Genomic DNA, 27,617 nt, shown 5'->3' with positions numbered 1-27,617 from the left:
GCCATCAGAGTAGAGCTCAAGGGCAGCTGCAGGAAAGGGCAGCAGGTGCATGGCTCAGAGAAGACTTAAGCAGCAAGCACACTGGCTGGACCCTTGGAATGCCCACTGTGATGTCATATGGAGTCACAGCTTTAAGGGAGAAAACTGTTTGGCTGAGAGGGAATGGGGTTGAGTAATGGCGCCGATTTGGGGGCTGACCATCCCACTGCCACCGTATGTCAGCCTTCTAGTATTATCTGGTTTCCTTATCTGGGGGCTTTGGGTGCTGTTTTCTGGGAAGAAGAGTAGGGAGCATGTGGCAGCCAAGACAGACTCAGAGGTATGTGATGCAACACTTTCTTGAAATTCGCTGTTCCCTGCCCCTGGAGACATAGAAATTCCTAATCTTGGGTCATGGGAGGAATCAATGGCAGAAAGAGGGAAGTTGAAATAGTGCCTATGGATGTCTTCCTATAAGTCACTCTCAATTCTTTTCCTTTCAGTTCTTTTCAACCTTGAGCACCTGTTATATATGGTAGTGTATATATTAGACATTGAAGAAGAATAAAATACCATCCCCAGCTTCTAGGAGCTCGAGGTATAGCGGGGGAGAAAGTCAGATAGATATACATATATATAATAACCCAAAGAAAAAGAAAGAGATAAGTTAATAGAGGTCTAAATATTGCTAAAGAGATGAGAGGTGAAGAGTATTCTAGGATCTACAAAATGCCTTTTGGGGGAGCTTAGATTTGAGTTGTACTTCAGAGGAAGAGTAGGATTTTAAAGGTGGGTAGGATGGCAGAGGAGAGTAGTGGAAGACTTTCCAGACAGAGAAGGAATTGATTGGGGAAAGCGTGGGAAGCAGAAGAATATTGATTATGTTTGAGGAGAGGTGATGGCACCTATCTGGATGGAGTGTAGAAGTGTAGGGAACTGGTTGGAGAAAAGTGAGAGAAAAGGTTGGAAAACAGATAGAGGTCACATTGTAGATGGCTTCCAGTGCCAGGCTGTATACTTTGTATAAATATTATTCTGTCTGCAACTGAAAGACATCAAAGATTTTAAAGCTAGGTGAAAATGAGCTTAAATCTGTGCTTTAGAGTACAAGCTTTAAACTTTAAAAAAGTTTAAACTTTCTTTTCTCAAACTTGTCACTTGGGGGTCTAATTAAAAAAGCAGATTCTGATTCAGTAGGTGTTGGGTAGGGATTGAGATTCTGCAGTTCTAATAAGCTCCCAGGTATACTACTGCAGTTGAACTGAGCACCACACTTTGAGTGTGAGGCTTTAAATAACTCCAGTAAGTGCATATGGTAGTTCTCTGGTGTAGCTAAGCCAATAGGAGGCTATGTTAAAGACGTAGTGGGAAGGAGGGAAAAGGAAGTGAAAGAATCAAAACAGTAAGATGGAGAGAGGACATTGATTAATTCCCCAAATGTTTATCACCCACCAACACCACCATGTATAAGCCACTCCTCTAGACACTATGGATACAGCAATACATGGAAGGGACAAAACTCTTTGCCTTCCAGGATGTGAAAGAAGAGGAGGATCCTGAGGGAAAATGTGGATATGAGAAATGAGGCAGAAAGAGAGCAAAGGGCCTGAGTCTTTTTTTTTTTTTTTTTCCCCTGACTGGATCTCAAATACAAAGAGTTGACTATAAACATTATCATCATTTTCCTACAAGGACTATTCATCTTTACATCCCCTCTGCCTAGCATACTACCTGGTATATAGTAAATGCTCCATATATATTTGTGAAGTGAATGACTTCTCAATTTTAACCCTGAATGATTGACAAGATGATGGCATTTTAAACTATATAGGAAACATTTGACAGAAGTTGTAAATATGGTAGGAGGCAGAAAATGTATATGGAGATATTCATCAAGCAGCTACAATTAGTGGTCTAGACTTGTGCTATCCAATCTACTATCCACTGGCCACACATGGCCATTTAAATTTAAATTAACCAAAATTAAATATAATTTAAAATTCAGTTCCTTAATTGCACTACCTACTTTTCAAGTGCTCACATGTGGTTAGAGGTTATCATAGCAGATATAGAATATTTCCATCATCATAGAAAATTCTATTGGACAACACCATCCTGGACACTAGATCCTGGAAACAGACATGGCTATAGATACATTTGGCCACAAAGTCCTTTCATTTTTTTTCTGAGAAACATTTCTCAAATGTAGCAATCCAGATTCAGTATCATTGTCTTAACTGGGACTCCCCTTGAACTATTTTCTAACTCATCTCCTACATTTTCCAGCATAGAGCATAGACCCTGGCTCTACAAAACAAAACTACAACGTATACCTTATAAAACCTCCCAAAGCTGATCGTGTCACTCTGCTAAAAGTAACTAAAGAAACAAACAAAATCTCTCAGCATCCCACTGCCTGTAAACTTTTGGACTCTCAAACTTCTTTCATTGCCAGAATTTGTTAAGTACCTTAGGAATTTAAGAATCATTTTGTCCCTTTTTCATAATATATAACAAGTGATTTTAGATAAATAGTATTTCATTTTACAGCGGCATGTTTTCTTAAAATTGCAAGGTTCATTTTAATATCGTCTTTAACAGTAAGAGATAAATGTTCATTTTTTCCCATATAACAAGTGATGCATGATAGTTAATTGACTTTAATTGTAACAGGTATGAATTTTTCCAGAACACTTATGTATAAGAAATGGCAAATGTATTTCTTTGTCTACATCAAATATAATCCAGCCTAAACCTCCTATCACTTAGATTTGAAAAAAGTCCAGTATCAGTTTTTCTTCCCCAATCTTTGTGTTATATAAGAACGCCAGAGTGGGTACAATTTATCCAGAACAGCAGGGGGCCAGGTCCTTAGCCATGGGAATAGCTGTAGCTTTTTTCTTTGCCATCTGAAGGCAAAAATTGTGGCTGTGAGCCAAGCTTGATCACAGAGACCTTTGCTAAGGCCCCTAGTCCACTATATCTGAGCTCTTAAGTAGGATCTGGAGGAATAAATTCCATTAGGCTCAGTGCCTCACTACCCTGCAGTGTACCTGCAGGGTCAATGTTGTTTCCCAGTTTCTTGGAGTCAGTTTACCTCTTAACTCCTGAAGCACTAAACACTAAACCTCTGGCACAATTCAGCTTAAAATCCCCCACAGGCCTAGTCTTATATGAAGGTTATCTCATATATTGAGGCAAGTCATGTGTTGTAGGTTACTGCCAATTTTTGCAGCACCGAAAAACTAACTCCCTGCTGTGGATTAGGAGAAGCAAAATGGTAAGAACAAAGGCCTGGCTACCTTCTTTGGTGAGGGGAAACATTAGTTTCTTTCCCAGAAGGATGCAGCAATAAAAACAAAATATATTGTAAACTACTCAGTGTCACTCTTCTACATGAAATAATAACATTTCTTACTACATATTTATTTAAGAAAAAGCTTTGTCAACAAATACACTTTTTATTCAGGTATACAGGTTTCCCCTGCGAGTCGAAAGCAGAGAAAGCCTATGAAACTTTTTGTTAAGCCAAAATGGCGTAAAAAGAAAGCAGCAATTACCCTAGGACACATCTTGCTAGCAGATGCACAAAATAAACTGAGATAAAGCACAGATGCTCACAGACACAGTTCAAAGCCACCATGGCTTGATGCTGAGATGCTGAGTGTAGTTCCCAGGGAAGGAGAATGGTGGTGCCATTCTCACTGCTGGGAAGTGCGCTGCCTCTACAGCAGCTCACTGCAAAACAAATGAATTCTTTTGCCTTTTCTTCCCCCTCTTTTTTTTTTCATAAAAACAAAAATCCTCTTCGGATTTCTTTCAGTTAGCAAAAACAGGGACTAATGTAGGTCTTTCATAAAATGGAAGTGGCATAAAGCAAACTTTCAAAAAGTGGAGGATACCTGTAATTATATGCAGTAAAATGCACAGACCTTAAGTGTACAGTTTGGTGAGTTATGATAAGTTTATATACCCATTAACTAATGTCCCAATCAAGGAATAACATTGCCATAATCCTGGAAAGTTCCTGCATGTACTTTTCTAGTCTGCTCTCTTCCCACTCAAAGGCCACATCCATTCTGATTTCTATTGTCCTAGAGTAGTTTGGCCTATTCTTGAGACTTGTAACAATGGTATCATACAGGGTGTGTTCTTTTGCTTTTGGCTTCTTTTGTTGAGCGTGATTTTAAGATCCACAAATTTAAAATTAACAAATTTTAAAGTGACATTAATGTTATACTTGTTACTTTGGGGACCTAATGTATATTGAAACATAGAATGTAATTTACCTGTTGTGGCATAAAAAATAGACCAAAAGTTTGCTTTCTTGGCTTGGTGGCTGGAATTCTTGCATACTGCATTTCAAAAAAGCAGTAGTTTATTTTTTTGACTTCAAAAATTTGGTTATCTTATATGACAAGATAAAGTTTCAGGATTTTTCTCCTATTTAAAAAAAATTTTCTTGAAGTATAGTTGATTTACAATGTTGTGTTAATTTCTGGTGTGGTTTCAGGATGTTAACTGCAAATAACACACTGTTGATGTGGAACCCTATTTCCAATAGGAGAGGAATTGCCTGGGCATGTGGTATACATGTTTAATTTTAGCAGATGATGCTAAACAGTTTTCTAAAGTGATTGTATCAGTTGAAACTCCCATGAGTAGAGTATGAGAGTTCCACTTTCTTCACATTCTTGCCAACACTTGGCATTGTATCTTTTAAATTTTAGTCAATCTAATGGGTATGTTTGGTATTACACTGTTGTTTTAATGCACATTTCCCTGATGACTAATGATACTGAACAACTTCTCATGGTTATTAGTCATTTGGAAATCCTTTTTTTATGAACTGTCTGTTCAGTTCTCTTGCCTACTTTTAAAGATTGGATTGTCAGCCTTTTACTTATTGATTTATAGGAATTCTTTCAATATTATGAATATGAGTCTTTTGTGAGTTATAAATTCTCCCACTCTGTAGCTTACCTTTTCACTCATAATGGTGTGTTAATAAACAGAAGTTCTTAATTTTAATGAAATCCAATTGATCAGTTTTTGCTTTTATGGCTAGTGATATTTTTTGGTTTGATTCCAGTGTGAGGAATCTTTGCTGAGACTGTGATGATATTTCAGAACTTGATCATTTTCCAGTGACTTCAAATAGATGTTTAAATTTTTGTTTTTGTCCAGTTTTTCTAGTAGTTTTTGTTCAGAGGATTCACATTATGAACAGAAATCTTAGATTTTTTTCTCTCCATTTTCCCTCTTATACTACCTTGAAAGTTATGTACTGTTTCTGTTCTTTTAGTGGTTACTCCAGAAATTTCAGTGTGCATACTTATCCAAGTCTCTATTCAGAAGTATTTCATCAATGCTGTTAAGCTCATTCACTGAGGTTTTAATTTCAGTACTGCATTCTTAATATCTAGAAGTAACATTTGATAATTTTTCAAATCTGCTAGATCACTTTTTATCGTTTTCTGTTCCTTAGAAAAATATTTAAACTTGGGTTGGCTTTTATGTCTTTTAATGTAATATGCATTGTTGTTTTCTAATCTGGATCCGATAATTTTAATAACTGACATTTCTGTAGGTTTGTTTCTGCTTCCTGTTGCTTCTGCACACGTGCTTATTTTAAAATATTTAACATTTCTAAAGTTGGAATGTGGCTCACAATTAATAGTTCATAATTTAATTAGCAGGATTTAAAAAAATTCTCAGTGGCATGTAGAATGTAGTACATTTTACAATTGGTAGCATCTTAGATTTAATGAAATGCAATATTCATAGTAGTGTTTTGAAGCCTAGGATGAAAATCTTCCTCAGAGAGTATCTCATTTGCTTTTGACTATGGTACCATCAATCCAGGGCCACTTTAAATTCATGGCTTGAGGGTTTTGGGGGACATGCAGATGATGTGAACTTGAGCTGCAAAGTACACAAAAATCAATCTGTAGTTACAACTTTCCAGGAGTTCCCTCCAGTTCTCTGAACTTCTCAGTTTCAAGGCAACTTTCCTTGCAGTTCCCTGGGATTAGGAGTGAGTGGCAGATTTGTAATTTTAAGGTTCCAGCTGGATATGGTAGGGTCTTCACTGGATTTTTTCCCCCCTTATAGTTTGTATTTTTGAAGTTTTCTTTAAGATGTTATCCTGTGCCCTAGGTCACAAAGATTTTCTCCTACTTTTTTTTGATGTTCCAGTCCAACCTTACAGATTTTAGTTTTTAAAATATATTTAAAGTCCACTTCTATAAGTAGTATTAAGAAGTGATCCAATTTTATTTTTCTCTTTATAGTGAGCCAGTTTTCTCACAATTATTTTCTAAAGAATCTTTTCCCCATTGATTTATGGAACTCCCTCTATTATATTAAATTGCTATATATATACAGGAGTCCCTCTTTGAGTTCTCTATTCTGTTCCATTGGCTTATTTGTCCCTGTTTTTATTACCATAGACTTGTAGTGTATCTTTGTTTTTGGTACAGCAAGTCCTTTCTTTGCTCTTCTTTTTAAGGTTGACTTAGTTGTTAGTGAACCTTTATTTTGCCATATCAATTTTAGAGAGTTTAACAGTCATTGAAACATTCCAACTGAAATTTGAATTGAGAATGCATTAAAGTATAATTTAATTTGGGAAGTACTGACATCCTTATAATTATAAATTATACCAACCAGAACCTAGAATGTCTCTCCATTTATTCAGATCATCCTCTATATCCTTTAATAGAGTACTATAGTCTTCTACATGATAGTCTTCTGTATTCTTGGTTAATACCTTGACACTTCATCATTTTTATTGCTATTGTGAAGAATATCTTTTATTACTAAAATATTTTTCTAGTTTTTTTCTTTTTTCTGCAGTAGAGAAATGCTACTGATATTGGTAATTTGTTCTGGTATTCAGAAACCCTGGGGAATTCTTTTATTAGCTCTGATGGAGAATGTCTTTGATTATCATTTCAATTGCTTTCATACTTATTGGTCTACTCAAATAATCTATTTCTTTTTGCTCAATTTTGGTATTTTTTTTTTTTCAAGAATTTAACCATTTCATTAGATATTTCACATGTATTAATGTCCAGTTATTCAAGCTGTTTTCCTTCTCCTTCCTCTTCTACTTCAGTTTTCAAGGAGATTTATAGTTACTTTTACCTTTGGTCCTAGGGGCATTATCAGCCCAGGACCACTTTTATTTTCAGTTTGAGGGTTCCTGACTGCAAAGTGAGTAGAAATTAGAATTTCAAACTAGTATGAGAATAGATTCTTGGTTAAAAATCTCAGAGAAGGCTTCTTTTCCCAACCCAGAGCTCAAACTTCCTTATCTGGTGAGCAGATTTTTTTCTAACCACATTTTTACCAAGTGTGTAGCAATTTGAGAATCCTGGCTTTTTTCTGGGGTCTCATTCAAATACCCATTTCACATGGGCCTTGTCTTTTGTCTCTATCTTGCTGTTAACCTAAGCCCCTCAGTGGCTGACAAAGCAAATGAGCTAAGCCATTGAAGTATCAACTTGAGTTTCCACTCTTGTTTTACAGCATTGTCCTTATTTTTGGTCTGGAGATTTCCCTTAATTTCTTGTAAGGAGCTAAATTCTTCATTTAAAAAGATGTTTGTTGTATTTTACTCAGCATTTCCAAGTGTTTTGTAGTGGCAGATTATTTAGGTCTATGATATGTAAAGATCATTTTAAGGTAAATATATTGAAAGATCATTTGTACATTCATCAATCTGTATTTCAATGTCAGTTTTCCTTTTGCTTCTGTTTTTAATAAACAGTCCATTATGGACATAAATAATATATGGCTAAGCATAAAGTCAATTTAAAACTGTCTATAAGTCAAAATTACCACTGTACCTAGGATTATTCAACTAAGTAATAAACTGGGTTACTGAATCATGAGCATATTTGTGAATTCCCTAAATTGTTGTGTAGACCCTTTAAATACACCCTCGGAGACTGATGTCCTAATTTAAATGGAAGACATTTAAAAAAATGTTTTACTTGAAATAATAACAAATGTCGTATCTGCCTTTAAAATGACCTTGAACACCCTTGCAAAAATCCCAGGAGTTTACTAACTACTGGATAGGAAATTCTGACCTATAGGAAAAAATAAAAATCCCACATTATCTGGCATAATCTGGCTTCTACTTACCTTTTCAGCTGCATCTCTCACTACTTAACAAAAATGCACCTGAGAATCGTGACTCTCTAATCTTCTTAGTGATGTTCCCACTTGCCTAGAATGCTCTTTCTTCACCTAAAAACCTACTGATTCTTCAAACTCCAATACAAATGGCAACTTCTTGAGTAATTCTTCCCCTTTCTCCCAAGCAGTTAATCACTGTCTTCTTTATTCCCTCACACATATATTTCTGTTACAGCATTTACCACATGGTATTGTAACTTATCTGTTTAGACATCTGTTTTCCCTACTAGTTTAAGTTCCTAGAATACAGGGATTATATTTATCTTTCAAGTCCTAGCACCCCACACAATACCTAGAACTAGTAAGTACTCAATAAATAATTTGTGAATAAATGGATGAGGTAACTGTTGCTGTGGTTATGGATACCAACTCTATCAGTATTTGTGTCTATAAGATGAAATGTGCTTTCAATAAACCTAGAACATTACCTGATTTTATTTTTTCTTTCTGTGCCTTTCTAGACTTCAAAACAGCATAAATTGAAAAACATCCAGAAATTCACAGGTCAGAAAGATCCTATCCTTTACTCTTCAGATCAAGGCTAATGACAAATCAACTGCGGGTCTGCTTTAGGACTCTTAACCTTTGATAACAGGTGGAAGGGGGAAGGTTAAAAAAGATTATGCAAAGGAAAGAAACATGCCTATTCTTTCTAGCTTCTCTATTTCCAAAGAGATGTAAATAGCTCCATAATTCTTTCTATGCTTCCTATCCTCACGCTTCCTTTCCTAATCTCCTTTAAGTGCAAAACTCAAAGAATTAGAAAAGAAACTTGGTGAGACTGGAGAATGGAAAAAGGGTAACTACTAAGAGCTTGGTGTGGAAAGTTTCAGTACCTTTTTTTCCCTACTATAGACACTGGATAATACACATCTTTTCCCCCAAAGATATGTGTTCTTTTGTTTCCCCCACTTCATCTCCCTTCTACCATGATTATTTCTGCTCTTTTCAATGGCTTACATCTACTACATGGTGAGGGCAGCATAGTATAGCTTTAAAAAACAAAATGAAACCTAGGTCAAATCCGAGCTCTTCCACTAATTAGTTTTATGATCTTAGGCATGGCTTTGCCTTTGATACCTTATTTGCAAATCAGGGGGTTGGACTAAGGTGATGTCAACAGTCATGATACTAATAGATTCTTCACCTCTACCCCCAGCTCCACAGTGGGAAGAAAATCTCAGGATGGGTTGCATTGAAGCTAACCTGACATGGTGAGTAAGGTCAGTCTTCACTGTGTTTATTTTTTCTCTCTTCAGCCTATGCTACTGATAAACTCTAAAAAAAAAGTTATAAATAAGAAACCTGGGACTCATACTTCCCTCAGTATGATAGCTGTCTCCTTTCTAAGTTAAGTCACTCTTCTCATTGTTTTCCTTACCAGTACTTTAGTATAACTTCAGTTACATTGACATACTCTGTTGCATTCAGCTTTTCAGGACTCCCTGTGGGATGGGGCCAGGAATATTTACTCTGGTCAATGGACAGAAGTCTTCGACAGATCTTCCAACACCTGGAAAGTGCAAGGTCAGGTATTTCTGGGTGGGGATTGAAGGTGGTAGAATTTTCAAGAGGGAGGAAGGAGGGAGTAAAGGAGGGTGGGAGGAAGAGAAAGAGGGAGGGAGAGGGAGAAGAAAAATGGTTAATTTTGGCAGTGGGGGAAAGTTCTGGGTTCAAATGAATTTTAAGAACCACTGATCTGTGATCATTCTGATTGGAATAGGGACAAATGCCTCCCTTTGTCGTGGTGGAGGAATTCTTTCCATAAATAAGTAATTGCTGTTGAGGAAATTACTTTCTTTTTTTTGCTCTCCCTCAGGCCAAAACATTTTGTGTTTGAAATGGCCATTATCTTTCCCCTTTTCTACTTTTCCTTTCCCTACTTTTTCCTGTTTCAAAACAAATGGAAACTTTTCTCTTTGTTTCTTAGATCAAATCTTATGGAATCATGTTTACCTGAACCACAGGATATGATTTCTTCTTCTACCTCCTCTGTTTTTATGGAACAGGAGCCTGTTCTACCCTGTTGTGACTGTAAGAAGGCAAAACATTCTACTGACCATAGCATCTCCTCTGGATCATCCTGCAGCTCCAGCCTGTCACACCTTCCTGTCTTTTCTGAAGGAACAACCTGGCAATTCCGGAGCCACAGTTTACCTATTTTCCCCCAAAATCAACCTCCTGTGTTCAGGAACCAAGGCACATCTCTGCCTTCTTTCAGGCTCTCAGAGCTTGGGAAATCAAAACTTTTTCAGAATTTGGCAGCTCTTTCCCACTTAAGACCTGAAAGCACTTTTATCAATTCTCCTTTTGAATCCCCAGATCTCTGCAAACAACAGGAGAAAACAAAGGATGAGAGAAGGAGCAAGAGTCATTTGACATCAGATCATGGGCCAAATGCTATTTTCAAAGAGAGACCACTATTATCAGGATCAGCTCCAATCCAGCTCTCTCCTTTGGCTAGGTGGGAGTTAGAGGGACATATGGCTTGGAAGGTTTGTACTTTGCGGGAACAAACAGTGCCTCTGCCTGTGAGGGAATCGTGGGCGATGCTGAATTATTTAATTGAGGTACAAGGAGGAGTCCCTGAACCAGAGAAACCTATGCCCATTCATCAAAGCACTGAGCAAAATATCAACAATGAATCCCCAGACCTTCCATCATTTCAGCTCCATGTAAACATTGGAGTGGAATCTGGATTAAATAGAACAGAAACAAAAATTTCACAGACTCTTATCCCAGGTAAGCAGTCACAACCTGGGGATGGCTCCCAAATCCTTGGATCCAGGCCCTTAATGACATCAATGGGCAATCTACCTCCCAAAAGTTTAGGAGTTGACGTAATTCAAGAGGAAACCACTTTACTGCAGAAGGACCCAAAACATGTGCTAGAGCTCAGTATAGAGCAGAGGGTCATAGGTCTTCCAGAAAAGAGGATACAGCAGCATAAGACCCAAGTGACTAATGTGGAGTTGACCCCACGGCTACCATATCAAGTCACAGATAGCATAAAAGTAACTCCACTGGCATTACTTCAAGTCATGGATTCAATGGGGATGATTCCAGAGTCACATTCAGAAGTAATAGAATCTGTGGGCTTGTTCCCACAGCCACCAAATGAAGTTGTGAAACCAATGGAAGGGATGGAAACAGTGAGTATAAGCCGAAAACCATCATGTCAAGTCACTGAATCAGTGGAGGTAACCCCAAGGCCTCAGCAGCAAGTTATGGAATCAAGGAAGATAATCTCAAGACCTCTAAGTCAAGTCGTAGGTAATGTGAAGGTAACTCCTGTAGCACTGCTTCAAGTCATGGATTCTATGGGGATGATTAAAAAATCACATCCACATATCATAGAGTCAGCGGGAATGACCCCAAGGATGCAATATCAAGTCATGGAGTCAGTGAAAAGGACTACATTGTTGGACCATCAAGTCATACAAGCAGGAAAGATGAGTCCAAGGCCACAACATGCAGTTATGGAAACTATGGGAATTACCCCTGAGCCACAGCATAAAGTTATGGAATCAGTGGATGTAGCATCAAGGCCACAAAGTCAAGTCATAGAACCACTGAAGACTACTCCAGGGCCAATATGTCAAAATACAAAATCACTGGAGATGATCTCCAGGCCATTGCATCAAGTGATGGATTATACGAAAGTAACTCCAGTGGCACTATTACAAACTATGGATTTCATGGGGATAATTCCACCAGCACAGGCACATGTTATAGAATCTGGGGGTTTGACCCCAGATTCACAGTCTCAAATTGCAAATATGACCCCAAGGACAATTCAGTCAGATGGTTTGACTTCTTCTAGCTCTCCTACTACTGTTGGTCCACCTGGAATGGTAGAAGCTGTGGATTTAACTCCAAAGTTACCACCTAAAGTTATGGAATCAGTAGGGGTGGTTCCAATGTCATCACATCAATCCATACATTCTCCAAAGGTAACACCAGCAGCACTGGGGTCACCCATGGTTATGATCACAGCACCAGAGTCACAAGTTGCAGAAACTCAGGATTTGACCCCAGGGCCAATATCTCAAGTAAAGGAATCTCTGGAGTTGACTCCTGGGTCATGCCTTCAAGTGCTAAACTCTGTGGGAATGACTCCACAACCACAACATCAAGACACAGAATCTATGGCATTAACCCTAGGTCAACCTCATCAAGTCATGGAATCTTCGAGGTTGACTCCACGGCATCAAATCCTGGAGTATCCAGAGATGAGTCCAAAGCAAAGCCATCAAATCATAGAAACTATGGGGTTGACCACTGACGCAAGGCTACGAAAGAAGAAATCTGTAGAGTTGACACGGTCACATCATCAAATAATGGAATCTTTAGGGCCAATCCCAAGGTCACTGTGTCAAGTTACAGAATCTATGGGAATGAACCAAAAGCCACCTCCTCAAGTCACAGAATCTGCAGTAATGTCTACTACATCACTGCTTCAAGGTGTGAAATATATGGGGATGAAGCCAATGCCACAACTTAAGGTTACAGACTCTATGAAGTTATCCCCAGGATTGCAAAATTTGAAATCTGGAAAACTGATCTTTGGACCAGAGTTGCAAAGTACAAAATCTGTAGATGTAACCACAGATTCAATCCTGCAGATGGCAGGATATGAACAACTGATCCCAACTATGAACTCTATAGAACTGGCCCCAGAAATACAACTGCAGAGTATAAAACCTGATGAGTTGTCCCCCATACCACAGCTGCAAAGTGGGAAATCTGTGCAGTCAGCCCCAGGGTCTCAGCTTCAAGGTGTGAAATCTATCCAATTGACCCTGGAACCACAACAACAAAGTGAAAATTTTGCTGAGTTAGCCAAAGTACCACAGTTGCAAAGTAGGGAATCTATAGATTTGGCCCCTAGTTCACAGTTGCAAGGTATGGAATATGTTCATTTGGCCGTACCATCAGAGTTTTCAGGTATAAAAACTGTGGAGTTGACCCTAAGACCACTACAAGAAGATACGAAATCTGTGGAGTTGGCCCCAAAGCTGTGGTTACAAGCTACAACATCTGAGGAGATAGCCCCAGTACCATTGCTTGAAGATGTGAAAACTCCTCAAGTGGTAGAATGTAGAAGGTTGATTCCTGAGACACAGGTAGAAGGTATGAAATATGAGGAACTGATTCCAAAGGCACACATTCAAGCAGTAAAATCTGTAGAGCTGCTCTTCAAACCAGATCATCAAGCCACAGAACCTGAAGGATTGACCCTCTGTCATCAAACTTCAGAATCTTTAGGGATAATCTCAGAGCCAGGATATCAAGAAACAGAAGCAAAGTTGATCTCTGACACTTGTCACCATGCAGAAAAGTCTGTGGGGTTGATACAATCATCTTTAGGAACTACTCCAGGGCCACTGAGCCAAGCTTCAGAATCTATGCAGATGAATTCAGTGTCATTCCAAGGTAATTTTGAGCCAATGCTCCAAAGTGTAAAAGCCATGGGGGAGATTCCAGTGTCACAGTACATAATACAAGAATCTCTGGAATTAGTACCAGGATCAGAGATGCAAGGTATGAAATCAAAGGTGTTGACCCCAGAGTCCCAAGGTATGAAGGTTGTTCATCTGAATCTAGGACCATATTTAGAAGTTATGAACTGTGAGGAGCTGATCTCAGAACCACAGTTTCAAAATGTGAAATCTGTGCCATTGACCTCAGAACCACATTCGGAAAGTATAAAACCTAAGGAGTTGACTCTGGGGCCACTAATGCATGATAATAATTTTGTGGATTTACATGCACCACTAGAAGAATCTAGTAGGTTAATTCCTGAGGCACAATTACAACATGTTGACTCAAGAAAAATGATCATGGAACCACATTTACAAGGGTTGAAATCTGTGGGTCTAACTTCCAGACCAAGGCATCAAGACATAGCACCTGAAGAGTTAACTTCTGAGATCTGGCCACAGGAGGAGGAATCTGTGAAACTGATCCCACAACTAGTCTTAGAAACTGCTGGAGTGATGCCTAGGTCACATTTTCAAAGTTTTTCAAAGATGACTCTAGGTCAAGGCTATCAAGACACAGAAACTGTGAGGCTGACTTCTGAGGCTTTGCTCCAAGCAGCATTAACAGAAAAACCAACAGGTCAAGTTATAGAATCTGCAAGGATGACTCTAAGGCCACATCTTCAAGTTACAGAGTCATCAGAGATACCCCTAAGGTCAGAATATGAAAATACAGAAACTGTGGGGTTGGCAACGTTTCAAATTGAAAACATCCAGGAGGCAATGCCAGTACCACCATATTCAGAAAAAGGATCTCTGGAGTTGACTTTAGGACAAGGGATGCAACATGAGAAATCTGAGCCACTACTGCAAAATTTGAAATACGTGAAGTTAACCTCTGAGTCAGCCCCATTAATGGTAGGATCTAAACAGTTTATTACAGGACCAAAACCACATGTTACGGAGTTGACCCTAGAACCACAGCTCCAGGGAGTAAAGTCCAGGCAGTTGGATACAGAGCCAAAATTACAAGATGTGAAACATGTTAATTTAATTCAACAGTCAACTACTACTGGAGTGGTAGAATCAGAGAAGCTGATACAAGAGCCCGTGCTACAAAGTATGATATCAGAGGAACTGACTAAAGGGGCACAGCTCCAAGGTGTGAAATTGACCCTAGGGCCACAGTTGCATAGTGTTAGATTTTCAAAGTTGTCTCCAGAGCCGCCACTTCAAGGAGAAAAACCTATAAATTTAATCTCAGGGTCTCCACATTGTGGTGTGAAATCTGATGAATTGACCCCTGGTCCCCCAATGCAGGAAATAAAATTGTCAGATTTTATCCCAGAGCCAGAGCATCAAAGTGTTGTATCTGTACAGTTGACTACAGAACCACAACCTCAAAATTTGAAATTTGTGGAACTAAACTCAGGACCATGCTTGCAAGATGTCAGATTTTCTGATTTGACTCCAGAACCAAAGCATCAAGGTTTCAAACATGTGCAGTTTATACCAAGAACACAGCTTCAAGATATAAAGTCTGTAGGATTTGTAACAGAGTCATCTTTACAGTTAAGTCAAGGGCTCCCAATTGAAAATATGAAATCTGTTCTGTCTATTGAAGGGTCACAGTTTCACAGCATGAAATCTGTGAAATTGATCTCAGAACTACAGTTTCAAGGTGTGAAATCTAAGGAACTGAATGGAGGGCCAAGGCAGAAAGATGTTGAATTTTCTGAATTGACTTCAGGGCCAAAGCTTCAAGGTGTCAAATTTGGGAAGCAAACCCCAGGATCACTGTTTCATAGTGTGAATTCTGTGGAGACGACTGTAGAGTTAGGGCTTCAAGATTCTAAATTAACAAAGATGTCTCCAGGTCTTCAAGGTATGAAACAGGTGGGGCCATGGCTACAAGATGTCAAATTTTGTGATCTGACATCAGGAACTCAACCTCAAGGTGTGAACTTAACCTCAGAGTTAAACTCAGGGCCACAATTACAATATGTGAATTTTTTTGAGATGACCCCAGAGCCAAAGATGCAAAGAGTAGGATCAATGGAGTTGACCCCAGGACCTGAGGAGCAAGGGGTTAAGCCTGAGATGCTAGTATTGAAGCCACTGTTTGAAGGTGTAAAATGTGTAGCAGTAGACCAAATGTCAAGCTCTGAAGGTGACATTTCTTCTGAATTACCCTCAGAGCCACACATACCAGATGCAAAATCTATGGAGTTGACTCCTGGGCCACAGTTGCCAAGTGTAAACTATTCTGAGTTGACCACAAGACCACAGTTACAAGTTATGAAACCTACTGAACTGATCCATGGACCACAGTTGCAAGACGTAAAACCTATGGAATGGACCCCAGTCTCAAAGCTCCAAGGTTTACAATCTGAGGTACTAATGCCAGAGCCACAGCTGGAAGATATGAAATCTGTGGAGTTCACCCCAGGGCCACATTTGAGAGGTATGAAATCTATGCAGCTAACATCAAAGCCACAACTGGGAAATGTCAAATCTATGGTGTTAACTCCTGGGCCACAGGTAGGGGATGTGAAACCAGTAGACATGACCCCAAGTTCAAAACTTCATGGTTTAAAATCTGAGTTGTTTATCTCAGAGTCACAGTTGGAAAATGTGAACTCTGTGGCCTTAACTCCAGGACAATGTCAAAGAGGCATGCAATCTATGTTGCTAACTCCAAGTCCACAGCTGGAATGTAAGAAATCTGTGGTGATAACATCAGGGCCACAGACAGAAGATGTGAAATCTGTGAAACTCACCCCAGATTCCAAGCCTCAAGGTGTGAAATCTATTGAGTTGGCTCTGCATTCAAGAAATCAAGAATTAGAAACTGTGAAGATGGCCCCAAGAACACAGCTGCAAGATGTGAAAACTGTGGAACTGAAACTTGGGCCAAAGAAGGAAGATGAGAATTCTGTATTTTTTGCACCAGAGTCATTGCTCCAAGGGCCTCAAATGCAAGGCATGAAACCTTGGGAATTGACTGCAGAGCCACAAATGCAAGATATAAAAAATGTGGACATTACCTCACGTTTAAAGCTTCAGAATTTAAAACCTGTGGAAAAGACTCCAGATCCAGAGCTGCAAAATGTAAAATCTGTGAAGCTGACCCCAAGGCTAAAGAAGCAGGTAGTAAAATCTGGGGATGCAACCAGAAGACAAAAGTTTCAAGGAGTGAAATATGTGGATTTAGCCCCAAGGCAACAGTTTCAAAGGATGGCACTTGAGAATTTAACAACTGGGCCAAAACAGGTTGGTGAGATATCTGGAATTTCACTAGAGCAGCAATGTGTGAATTCAGAGCAACTGAAGAAAGGATCTAAATCAGAAGATGGAAAGTTAGTAGATCTCAACTTTGAGTTACAGTTGAAAGCCAAGAAATCATTTGAATTGACTGCAGAATCAAATATTCAAGGTGTAAAATATGAACAGTTCGAACTTGAACCAGAGTTGCAAAGAAATAAATCTCCCAAGTTGACCCCAGGGACACCATTGCACCAGGTAAAATCCTCAAAGTCAGCCTCAGAACCACAGCTTCAAGGTGCGAAAACTGCTGAGTTAAAACAAGAGCCACAGCATGAAAACATGAGATATGTTCAGTGGATACCAGGGCCTGAGTTCCAAAGTGTGAAATCAATAGGATTAAATCTTGAGTCACAATCTCAAGGTGTCAAATCTGTAGAGTTGAAATCTTCAATACAGTTAAGAGATGTGAAGTCATCTGAATTGCCTCTAGGGTCAAAAATTCAAGGTGCAACATGTATGAAGTTCAACCCTGAGCAACAGTTGCAGAGTGTAAAAACTCCTACGTTGTCCCCAGGACCACAACTGCAAGAAGGGAAATGTTTGGCATCAACCTCAGAGCCACAGCTTCAAGGTGTGAAAACTGTGGAGCTAAACCAAAAGCCACAGCTTAGAAGTATGAGATCTATTCAATGGAAGCCTGCACCAGTGTTTAAAGGTGTGAAATCTCTGCTAAATCTTGGGTTACAATCCCAGTATGTCAAACCAGCAGAGTTGAAACCTTTGATACAGTTGAGAGATACAAGGTCATCTGCATTGACTCCAAGGCCAAAGCTCCAAGATATACAATCTTTGGCATCACTTGAAGAACCTCAGCCTCAGGGTGTCAATTTGAAACCTTGTCTACAGTTTAGAAATATGAAATCATGTGATCTGACTTCTAAGTCAAAGCTTTGTGATATAAAATCTATGATGTTCAAATCTAGGCTTCACTTGCATGATGGGAAATCTCCTAAGTTGACCCCAGGGCCACAGCTTCAAGAAGTGAAATCTTTACAGTCATCTCCAGGAACACAGCTTCAAGGTGTGAAGTCTCCAGTGCTTACACAAGAGCCACAGTTTCTTGAGGTGAAATCTGGGGTATTAAGCCAAAGGTCACAATTACAAAATGATAAAACTATAGAGTTGAACTTCCCACTACACTTGAAAAGTATGAAGTCATCTGAGCTGACTCTTCAGACAAAATCTGAGGATTTTGACTCCAGGACACAGTGGCAGGGCCTAAAACCTTCTAAGTCACCACCTGAGACAAAGCCCCAAGATACAAAATTTACTGAGTTAAACCCTGACTCATGGTTGCAAGATACAACATTTTCTAAGTTGACTGTGGGGACAAAGATTCGAGATGTCACATCTACAGATTTCAACCCTGGGTCATTGTTACAAGATGTGAAATCTCCTGAAGGGACCTCAAGGACAAAGCTTCAAGATGTAAAACATAAAGAATTCAGCCCTAGTCCCCAGTTGCAAGTTCTGAAATCTTCTGAGCTGACCCTGGGATCAAAGCTTCAAAATGTGAAATTGGTGCTCAACCCCGAGCAACAGTTGCAAGGAGTGAAATCTTCTAAGTTAGTCTCAGACACAAAGTTTCAAGATGTGGAATCTGTGAAGTTCAAACCTGGGCCACAGTTGCAAGATGTGAAATCTTCCAAATTGATCATGGGTGTAAAGCTTCAAGATGTAAAATCTATGAATTTCAGGTCTGGACCACACTTTCAGGGTGTGAAATCTTCTGAAGTGATCCCAAGCAAAAAGCTTCAAGGTGTGAAGTCTGTAGAACTGAAACCTAGTCCAAAGTTACAAGGTGAGAAATCTGATTTGACCCTGGGGAGGAAGTTTCCAGGTATGAAGTCTGTAGAGTTGGACTCAGGCCCATGCTTACAAGATATAAAATGTTCTGAGCTGATCATGGGTATAAAGCTTCATGATGTAAAATCTAAGGGGTTAAGTTCTAGACCACACTCTCAAGATATGAAATCTTCTGAAGTGATCCCAGGGACAAAGCAACAAATGAAATCAGGGTTCAATTCTGGACCACAGGTACAAACTAAAAATTTTTCTGAGTTGATTCAAGGGATAAAGCTTCAAGATGTGAGATCCTTAGAGTTCAACTGTGGTCCCAAGTTACAATGTGGGAAATCTTCTGATTTACCCCAGAGGAGGAAGCTTCAAGGTGTGAAATCAATGGAGTTTAACCCTGGACCACAGAGACAGGGTGACAAATCTGATTTGACGCTAGAGTGGAGTCTTCAGGATTTGAAATCTGCTGTTCCACAGCTGCAAGGTGTAACATCTTCAGAGTTGACACCAGAAACAAAGCATCAAAGTGGAGAATCTGTGGAATTCATCACCAGGCCGGTGTGGCAAGATATGAAACCTTTTGAATTGACTCTAGGTACAAAGGTACAAGATGTGAAATCTTTGGAGTTCAACTCAATCCCACAGTTACAAGATAGGAAGTTGTCTATGTTGATACCAGAGGCACACCTTCAAGGTGTGAAATCTGTGGACTCTTTCAACACTGTGGCAAAGTCACAAGGTGCAAAATCTTCTGAGCCTATAAAACTTCAATTAACAAAGTCTGCAGGGGTCATCCCTTGCCTAGAATTTCAGGGTGCAAAACCCTGTGAGTTGGCCTTGGAATCAAAGATTCACAGTGGGATATCTTCTGAGTTCAATGCTGGAAAGCAGTGGCAAGATGAGAAATGTTGTAAGTTGAATCCATGGCCAGAGCTTCAAAGTGTAAAAGTCACGGTGTTCAATCCTGGGAAACATTCGCAACATATAAAATCTTCAAAATTATGCAAAGGGACAAAGCTTCAAGATGTGAAATCTATGGAATTCAATTCTGACCAACAGTTGCAAGATGTGAAATCTTCTGAGTTGTGCCTGGGAACAAGGATTCAAGATATGCAATCTTTAGAGTTCAATCCTGGGCCACAGTTGCAAGAAGTAAAATCTGAGTTGAGCATGGAAATGAAGCTTTCAGATGATCAATTTCTGGAATTCAAGCATGAGCCTATATTGCAAGGTGGGAAATGCTCTGAACTGAATCCGGGGCCACAGCTTCCGTGTATAAATTATATGGCATTTGACACTGGGCCACAGTTGCAAGTTATGAAATCTTCTGAATTGAATCCTGATCCAGAGCTTCAAGGCAGAAAATCTAAAGTGCTCTGTGTTGGGCCACATTTGCAAGGGGTGAACTCTTCTGCATTCATTTCAGAACCAAAACTTCAGTGTGTAAATTCTACTGGTTGCAACCCTGGCCCACATTTGCAAGGTATGAATTCTTCTGAATTAACTTCAGGTTCAAAACTTCAACATATAATGTCTTCTAAGTTGAATTCAGGGACAGAGATTCAATGTGAGACATCTATGGTGTTCAACCCTGGACCACATTGGCAAGGTCTGAAATCTGAATGGATTCCAGAGTCAGAGTTTCTAAGTGTAGCACCTATGGAATGCAACCCTGGGCCACAGATGCAGTGTGCAACTTCTTCTGAGTTGAATATGGAGCCAAAATTACAATGCTTGAATTCTATGGGGTGCAAAAGTGAACCACCCTTGCAAGGAGCAAAATCTTTTGAATTGACTTCAGGGGGAAAATGTCAAGATATGGGGTCTGAAGTGAATCCAGGCACAGAGAATCAACGTGAGACAGCTATGGTGTTCAACCCTGGACCACACTGTCAAGGTATAAAAACTGAACTGATTCCAGAATCAGATTTTCTAAGTGTAGGACCTACAGAATGCAATCCTGGGCCACAGATGCAGTGTGAAAATTCTTCTGAGTTGAACCCAGAGCCAAAATTACAATGTTTAAACTCTATGGGGTGCAAATGTGGACCACCCTTGCAAGGAGCATCTTTTGAATTGACTTCAGGAAAAAAATGTCAAGATGGGGGATGTGAGGTGAATCCAGGCCCAGAGAATCAATGTGAGACATCTATGGTGTTCATCCCTGGACCACACTGTCAAGGTAGGGAATCTGAATTGATTCCAGAATCAAATTTTCTAAGTGTAGCACCTACAGAATGCAACCCTGGGCCACAGATGCAGTGTGCAAATTCTCCTGAGTTGAATCTAAAGCCAAAATTACAATGTGTAGATTCTGTTAAGTGCAAACTTGGGCCACCATTGCAAAGTGTAAAATCTCTTGAATTAACTTCAGGGACAAAATGTAAAGGTATGAGATCTTCTGATTTGAATCCAGGTCCAGAACTTCAAGGTATAAAATCTGTTATGTTCAGTCCTGTGCAGCATTTACATGATGTAAAATGTGAATTGACTACAGGGACAAAATCTCAAGGTATAACATCAACGAAGTTCAACTCTGGCCCACAGCTGCAAGGTGTCAATTCTTCTGAATTGAATTCAGGGTCAGAGCTTCATTGCACAAATTCAGAGTCTAATCCAGGGCCACAGATGCAAGGAGTGAAACCCTCCCAATTGAATCCTATGTCAGAACATCACAGTACAAAATCTATGTTGTTCAACTCTGAACCACGTTTGCAAGGTGTAAAATCTTCAGAGTTAACTCCAGGGACAAAGTTTCCAGAAATCCAATTTGTGGTGAACCACCTTGGGTCACAGGAACAAGTTGTACAGTCTGTGTTCACTTTGGGCCCTCAGTTAAATGGTATGAAATCTCTGTTATTTTTACCAGAACAACTGCTTGAAGATATGAAGTCTGTGAAGATGAACAAAGAGCCATTGCTTTGTGATGCAAATTCTATGAAATTGATTTCAGACTCTGAGCTGAAGAACCTGAAATACAAAATGTTTGCACTAGAGCCATGTTTTCAAAAAGTGAAATCTGTGGACTTAAATCCAGGGCCACATCCTCAAGGTACAAATTCTGAGGAGTTTCCCTCACATCTTAGGCAGCACAGTGTAAGATCTGTGGTGTTTGCACCAGAGCCATGTCTTCAAGATGTGAAATCTCTGGAGTCAAAACCAGAGCCACAACCTCAAGATGTGAATTCTAAGAAATTGATTTCTTGCCTCAGGCAGAAATCTGTATTGTCTATATCAGAACCATGTTCACAAGATGGAAAACCTATGAAATCAAACCTATTGCTGCAACCTCAAAGTGTGAATTCTTTAGGGTCGTCATCATGCCTCAGGTCACAATGTGTAGACTCTGAGGTCTTTGCACCAGAGCCATGTTTTCAAGATGTAAAATCTGTAGAGTTGACACTAGGGTCCCAACAACAAGGTATGAATTGCCAAGAGGTGACTTTAGGATGGCAAGGTGTGAAATCAGTAGCATCGGCAACAGAGTCAACTAAGAAGTCTATAGCAGGACCAATGTTGACTAATGTCAAATTTTCAAATTTGTCTCCAGAATCACAGCAACAAGGTGTGAAATATTTAAAGTTTACTCCAGAACCAAAGTTGCAAAGCATAAAACATGTAAATTCATCTAGAGGGTCTCTGCAGCAAGTTATAAAATCTGCAGAGTTAACAGCAGAGTCACTGTTTCAAAGAGCGAAATCTGAGGTTCTAACTCCAAGAACAAACTCTGAAATCACAGATTCCTCTGAGATAACCCCTAGGCCAGGGCATCAGTTTGTAGTACATGCAGAGATGATCCCAAAGCCAAGGCATCAAGTCCCTAAATCTGTGAATTTGATTTCAAAACCAATTTATCAAGTCAGAGATTCTTCAAAAATGGCACAAAAGTTGGCACATCAAGGCACAGAAACTGTAGAGAAATCTGTGAAGTTGACCCTGAAGCCAAAAGGTAAAGTCATGCAATCTTCAGGAATGCCTCTGAAGCTAGATCTTCAAGTACCAGAATCTGTTGATCTGACTCTAGTACTAAGGAATCAAGGTTCAAAATCCTTAGAATTAACCTCCAAGAAGGGCAATAAAATCCCAGAAACTCTGGAGTTGGTCTCTCAGTCAGGGCCTCAAGTTAAGGATTTGGGGGAGTTACATACAAGGCCACTGCAGCAAGTTGTGGAATCTGACAGGATGACCCCAGAGCCCAAGCATCACATTTCAGAAACTATGGGGTTGACCTTTAAAGCAAAGCTTCAAGGGGAAGAACTTCTTGGAAAGACCCCAAAGCTAATAAATAAAGCCACTGATGCAGAGAGATCTTCAAGGCCATATCCTCCATCCCTAGAATCTGTGGAGGTGATCTCTGAGAAAAGACTGCAAAGGGAAGAGTCTGTAGTGTTGATTACAAAGTCATCACATGATGTCCCAGAATCTTCAGAGGTGACAGAAGGGCTAAGATATCACATTTCTGAATCTGCAGAGTTGACTTCTGAGACAGGACTGCAAGTAAACAAATGTAAGGAGTTGACCCCAAAGTCATGGTCTCATGTAGGATCTTCAGAGATAACATTAGGTTTAGGACATCAAACCCCAGAATCTATGGGTTTGACCTCTAAGCGATTCCTAAGGGGGAAATCTTTAGAGTTGCCCCCAAAGCAAACAGGTCAAATTGCGGGACGTGCAGAATCTACGGAGGTCACTGCTGAGACATGGCAGCAAGGGGAGGGATCAATGAGGCTAACACAATCGCAGAATAAAAGTATGAAATATTCAGAGACAGCCCCAGCACCACTGGGTCAAATTACAGAATTTACAAGGATTAGTCCAAAGCCACGAGATCAAGTCACAAAATCTACAAAGACACAGCTTCAAGTTGCTCAAGCAACAGGGGTAAACCCAGTAGCTCCCCCTAGAGTTGTTGAGTCTGTCAAAGTGACTCCTGGGCCACCACTTCAAGCTGTGAAGTCTGTGACATCATCATCAGGGCCAACCTCTCAAATGGTAGACTATGTTCACTTGACTCCAGAACTACAAAATGTGAGACTGCCAGAGTTTACCTCAGGGCTACGGAGGCAAAATGCAAAATCTAAGAAATTAATCACAGAACCAAAGCACCAAATGTTGGAAATGGATTTTACAGGGTTTAAAATAGTCCAGACTGTGGGGCCACCATTTGAAATTGTGAAATCTGAGGAATTAGCACTAGGGCCAGTTCCTCAGATTGCAGAACCAATAGGAGTAGCTCTAGGATTAGGGCACAATGTAGCAGATTGTTTGCATTTACACCTGAGGCCACATCTTCAGGAACCAGTAGAACCTGTAGAATTAACTCCAAAGCCAAATTCTGAAGTGAAATCTGTAGGATTAACCTCCCAGCCAACATCTCCATTCAAGGAACCTACAATGTTGACTCATGAACAAGGGCTTCAGGCTGTGAAATCTATAGGGATAAAATCAGGGCCTCAAGTCATTGAATCTGAGGATTTGAATCTAGGACAGGTGTATCAGAATAGGGAACCTGAGGACAGCTCATCAGGAGAAGAGTTACAAATACAGAATTTTTTCTCTAGGTTTCTACACAACTCTTCAAACTCACTCATCTCAAGTTCTGCCAGAACATCTGAATTAGGCCCTTGGGATTCTGAGATGTCAGAAGTGTCAAGATTGTTAGATATAAAAAATCTGGAGACAGATATTTTGCAGCCTGAGGAGTCTTTTATAGACCTTGCTATGATACAGTCTTCAACTCTTCCCTTGTCTTTTCATAACCAAACCTCTGATAAGATAGCTAACACTGTGAAAAGCCCAAATTCTGTGGTCCCAGGAGTAGATGTCATATCTAAGGAAAGGACTCAGAGGAAGCAGGTGGAGGAACCAGGGAGCTCACTCCAGAGTCTGTCTCAGCATCCACCACCAAACTGGAGATCACCATCTAGGACCTTCCAGGCAGGATCAGGGGCTCAAAGAGGCCTTACCTGGTCTGCCCTGGGCAGGCAACGGAATGTCTTAGAGAGTCACTCCTGGAGGCAGCGGCTACCTAGAAAATATCTCTCCAGTATGCTAACACTGGGGAATGTCTTGGGGACCACTATGGAAAGGAAGCTTTCTTCTCAAAAATCTTCAACAGAAAGAGCCACTACAGATACTTGTCAATCTATTCAGAATTTATTTGGGGTTCCAGCTGAACTGATGGAATTTTCCCAGAGCCTGCTTGAAAAGGGTCAAAGTACTATTTCTCAGCCTTCAGTGGTCAAAAACTACATTCAGAGACATACTTCATGCCATGGTCATGAGAAAAGAACAGCCTTAAGGATGTGGACGCGTGGCTCCATGTCCTCCATGATACAGCATTACTCTGGGACTAGAAAGCGAATAAAGAAAACAAACTCAAAGCCCAGTGATATATCCCAGGAAGTCATTCAGCACAAGCCTGTTTCATGTACAGGAAGTCAGCTTCCTGCCCCAGTAAAGTTAGAGTCTTCTTTCAACGTATTTTTTGCTAGGAGAGATCCTGTTCCAGTGGAAGAGATTAAGAACTCACGGAGTGGTTCACAGACAAGGACTTTTAAGTCCCAACACTCCCTCAAGCCAAGTAATCTTTCCCAGGCCAAGACTGACTTCTCAGAACAGTTCCAGCTGCTACAAGATCTACAGCTAAAAATAGCAGCAAAACTGTTAAGGAGTCAAATACCCCCCAATGTGCCACCACCTCTAGCTTCAGGTCTGCTCCTAAAATACCCTATCTGCCTACAGTGTGGTCGATGTTCAGGATTTAATTGCTGTCATAAATTACAGTCCACTTTTGGGCCTTACCTTCTTATCTACCCACAGCTTCACCTTGTAAGCACTCCTGAAGGCCATGGAGAGATTAGGTTGCATCTTGGCTTTAGGCTGCGAACTGGGAAAAGACCTCAAGTCCCAAAGTATCATAGAAGAGACAGATCTATCACACCAAGGAGCTCTAGATCACTATCATTAAGGAAAGCTAAAGTCTATAATAGAGTTTCCAAGAGTCCTACCTCTACAGTAGATTTCCATTCTGGGTCTTCCCAGTCTCCTGCTCCTGTACAAGTCCACATCAGGCGAAGGCAGCGTGGCAGCTCTGGCCTAGTGGGAAAGACAGAAGTTAGAGAGCCTGGACACTATGAATTCACTCAAGTTCACTCTCTACCAGAGAGTGACTCTGAAAGCAACCAGGATGAAAAATGGGCTAAAATGAGAACCAAAAAGACCCATGATTCAAAATATCCAATGAAAAGAATCCCCAAAGGAGTTAGAACACAAAACACAAAGTTCTACACAAATGGTAAAGCCATAATACAGAGTTCCTCCAGGGAATTTCCAGCCCAGTTAAGAAGGAAGAGGAGTGGAGCATCTCAGACAACTACCGCCTCTTTAAGAAGACAACCTAAGAAATCCTCCCAACCGAAATTCATTCAATTGCTTTTTCAGGGCCTGAAGCAGACATTGCAAATAGCACACAAAATTTTGGCTTCTGTTAGGCAGAAGCCTGAGGACAGGACAAGGCCAGACCATTTGTCAAGCAAAAATTACCTTCCAAAACAAAAAGCCAGAGACTATTGCTTATCAAGAGACATCGAAAGACACAGGATACCAACTGTCAAGCTAAGGCCAACAGACTCAATCACTAAGCAGGAGAGCACATTGTGGGGAGAAATAGACCAATTCAGATCAGCTCAACAACCAAAAAGAGACAGCTCTTTCCAACCCAGACCTATCCAACTGCCCAAGCCCATAGGTTCACAAAGAAGTACCACTCTCAAAACCACCTCAACGAGACAGCCTTTGGGTCCTGTTCAAAATGACAGTAGTAGCAGAGCTAAGAAAAACTTTTACAGAAATGAAATCTCTAGCCAGGAGTCCAAGAACTCCAAAACAGGAACCAGAGTTCATGCTGGAGGGAGAATCCTACTTGGTTCCCCTATGAAGAGAACCTCACACAGCCACCTTAAAGAGAAACCCACACACAAGGAACGACACCATCACAGATTCTGTAGGGAAAGAACCTCATGTAATTCTTCTCAAAGGAGCCAATACAGTCCCTCTGAGAGGGGCCATCCCAGTCCCTCTGAGAGGGGCCATCCCAGCCTCTCTGAGAGGAGCCATCACAGTGCCTCTGAGAAGGGACATCGCAGTGCCTCTGAGAGGGGCCATCGCAGTGCCTCTGAGAGGAGCCGTCGCAGTGCCTCTGAGAGGGGACATCGCAGTGCCTCTGAGAGGAGACATCGCAGTCCCTCTGAGAGGAGCCATCACAGTCTCTCAGAGAGGAGATGTCGCAGTCCTTCTGAGAGGAGATGTCGCAGTCCGTCTGAGAGAAGGTGTCGCACTCCCTCCGAGAGGAGCAATCGCAGCCTCTTTGAGAAAATCCGTCGCAGTGCCCCTGAGAGGAGAGGACATAGTGCTTCTGAGAGAAGACAGCACAGGCCCTCTGAGACGAGAAGACACAGTCACTCTGAGAGGAGCCACCACCGGCCCCCTAAGGAGAAACTCAAGCACAGCTCCCTCAGGGAGAGGCCCAGACATAGTCTGGCTAAAGATTTCATGAGTAACTCAAATACGTCTCCTGGCGACCACACCAGAAAACTCCAAGGTAGGGCAGGTTTGCAGGCCTAACGCTAGTAGATGGGAAGAGACCTGCCCCCGTTATTCATTGCCTCACTGAAATCTCCACCGAGCGGCCCTTTCCTGGCTTCTTTCCTGCTCAGCCTCGGCCTCCACTTCCCGCGCTCTCAGCGACAAAAGAGCTTCTACGTCTCTCTACCTGGGGGGAGGGAAGGCGGGAATGGATCTGTTATTCCCTAAGATAAATAA

General features: G+C 40.6%; 1 protein-coding gene across 1 annotated transcript; it reads left to right on the top strand.

The window, feature by feature from the left end:
• Positions 1–175: 175 nt before the first annotated feature.
• On the top strand, positions 176–27,609 carry SPATA31H1 (SPATA31 subfamily H member 1). The gene is made up of 12 exons (XM_064494208.1): positions 176–319; positions 8,649–8,727; positions 9,347–9,401; positions 9,619–9,714; positions 10,118–11,931; positions 13,066–13,818; positions 14,359–18,383; positions 18,534–19,946; positions 20,103–20,859; positions 21,160–21,348; positions 21,847–22,006; positions 22,124–27,609. The coding sequence occupies exons 1-12, from the start codon at positions 176–178 to the stop codon at positions 27,417–27,419; spliced, it is 14,781 nt and encodes a 4,926-aa protein (XP_064350278.1). The 3' UTR covers positions 27,420–27,609.
• Positions 27,610–27,617: the final 8 nt, after the last annotated feature.

Source organism: Camelus dromedarius, chromosome 15 (assembly GCF_036321535.1).
Source record: "Camelus dromedarius isolate mCamDro1 chromosome 15, mCamDro1.pat, whole genome shotgun sequence".
Taxonomy (NCBI): Eukaryota; Metazoa; Chordata; class Mammalia; order Artiodactyla; family Camelidae; genus Camelus; species Camelus dromedarius.
The sequence above is the reverse complement of the archived record's forward strand: the minus strand, read 5'-3'. Positions and strand labels throughout refer to the sequence as shown.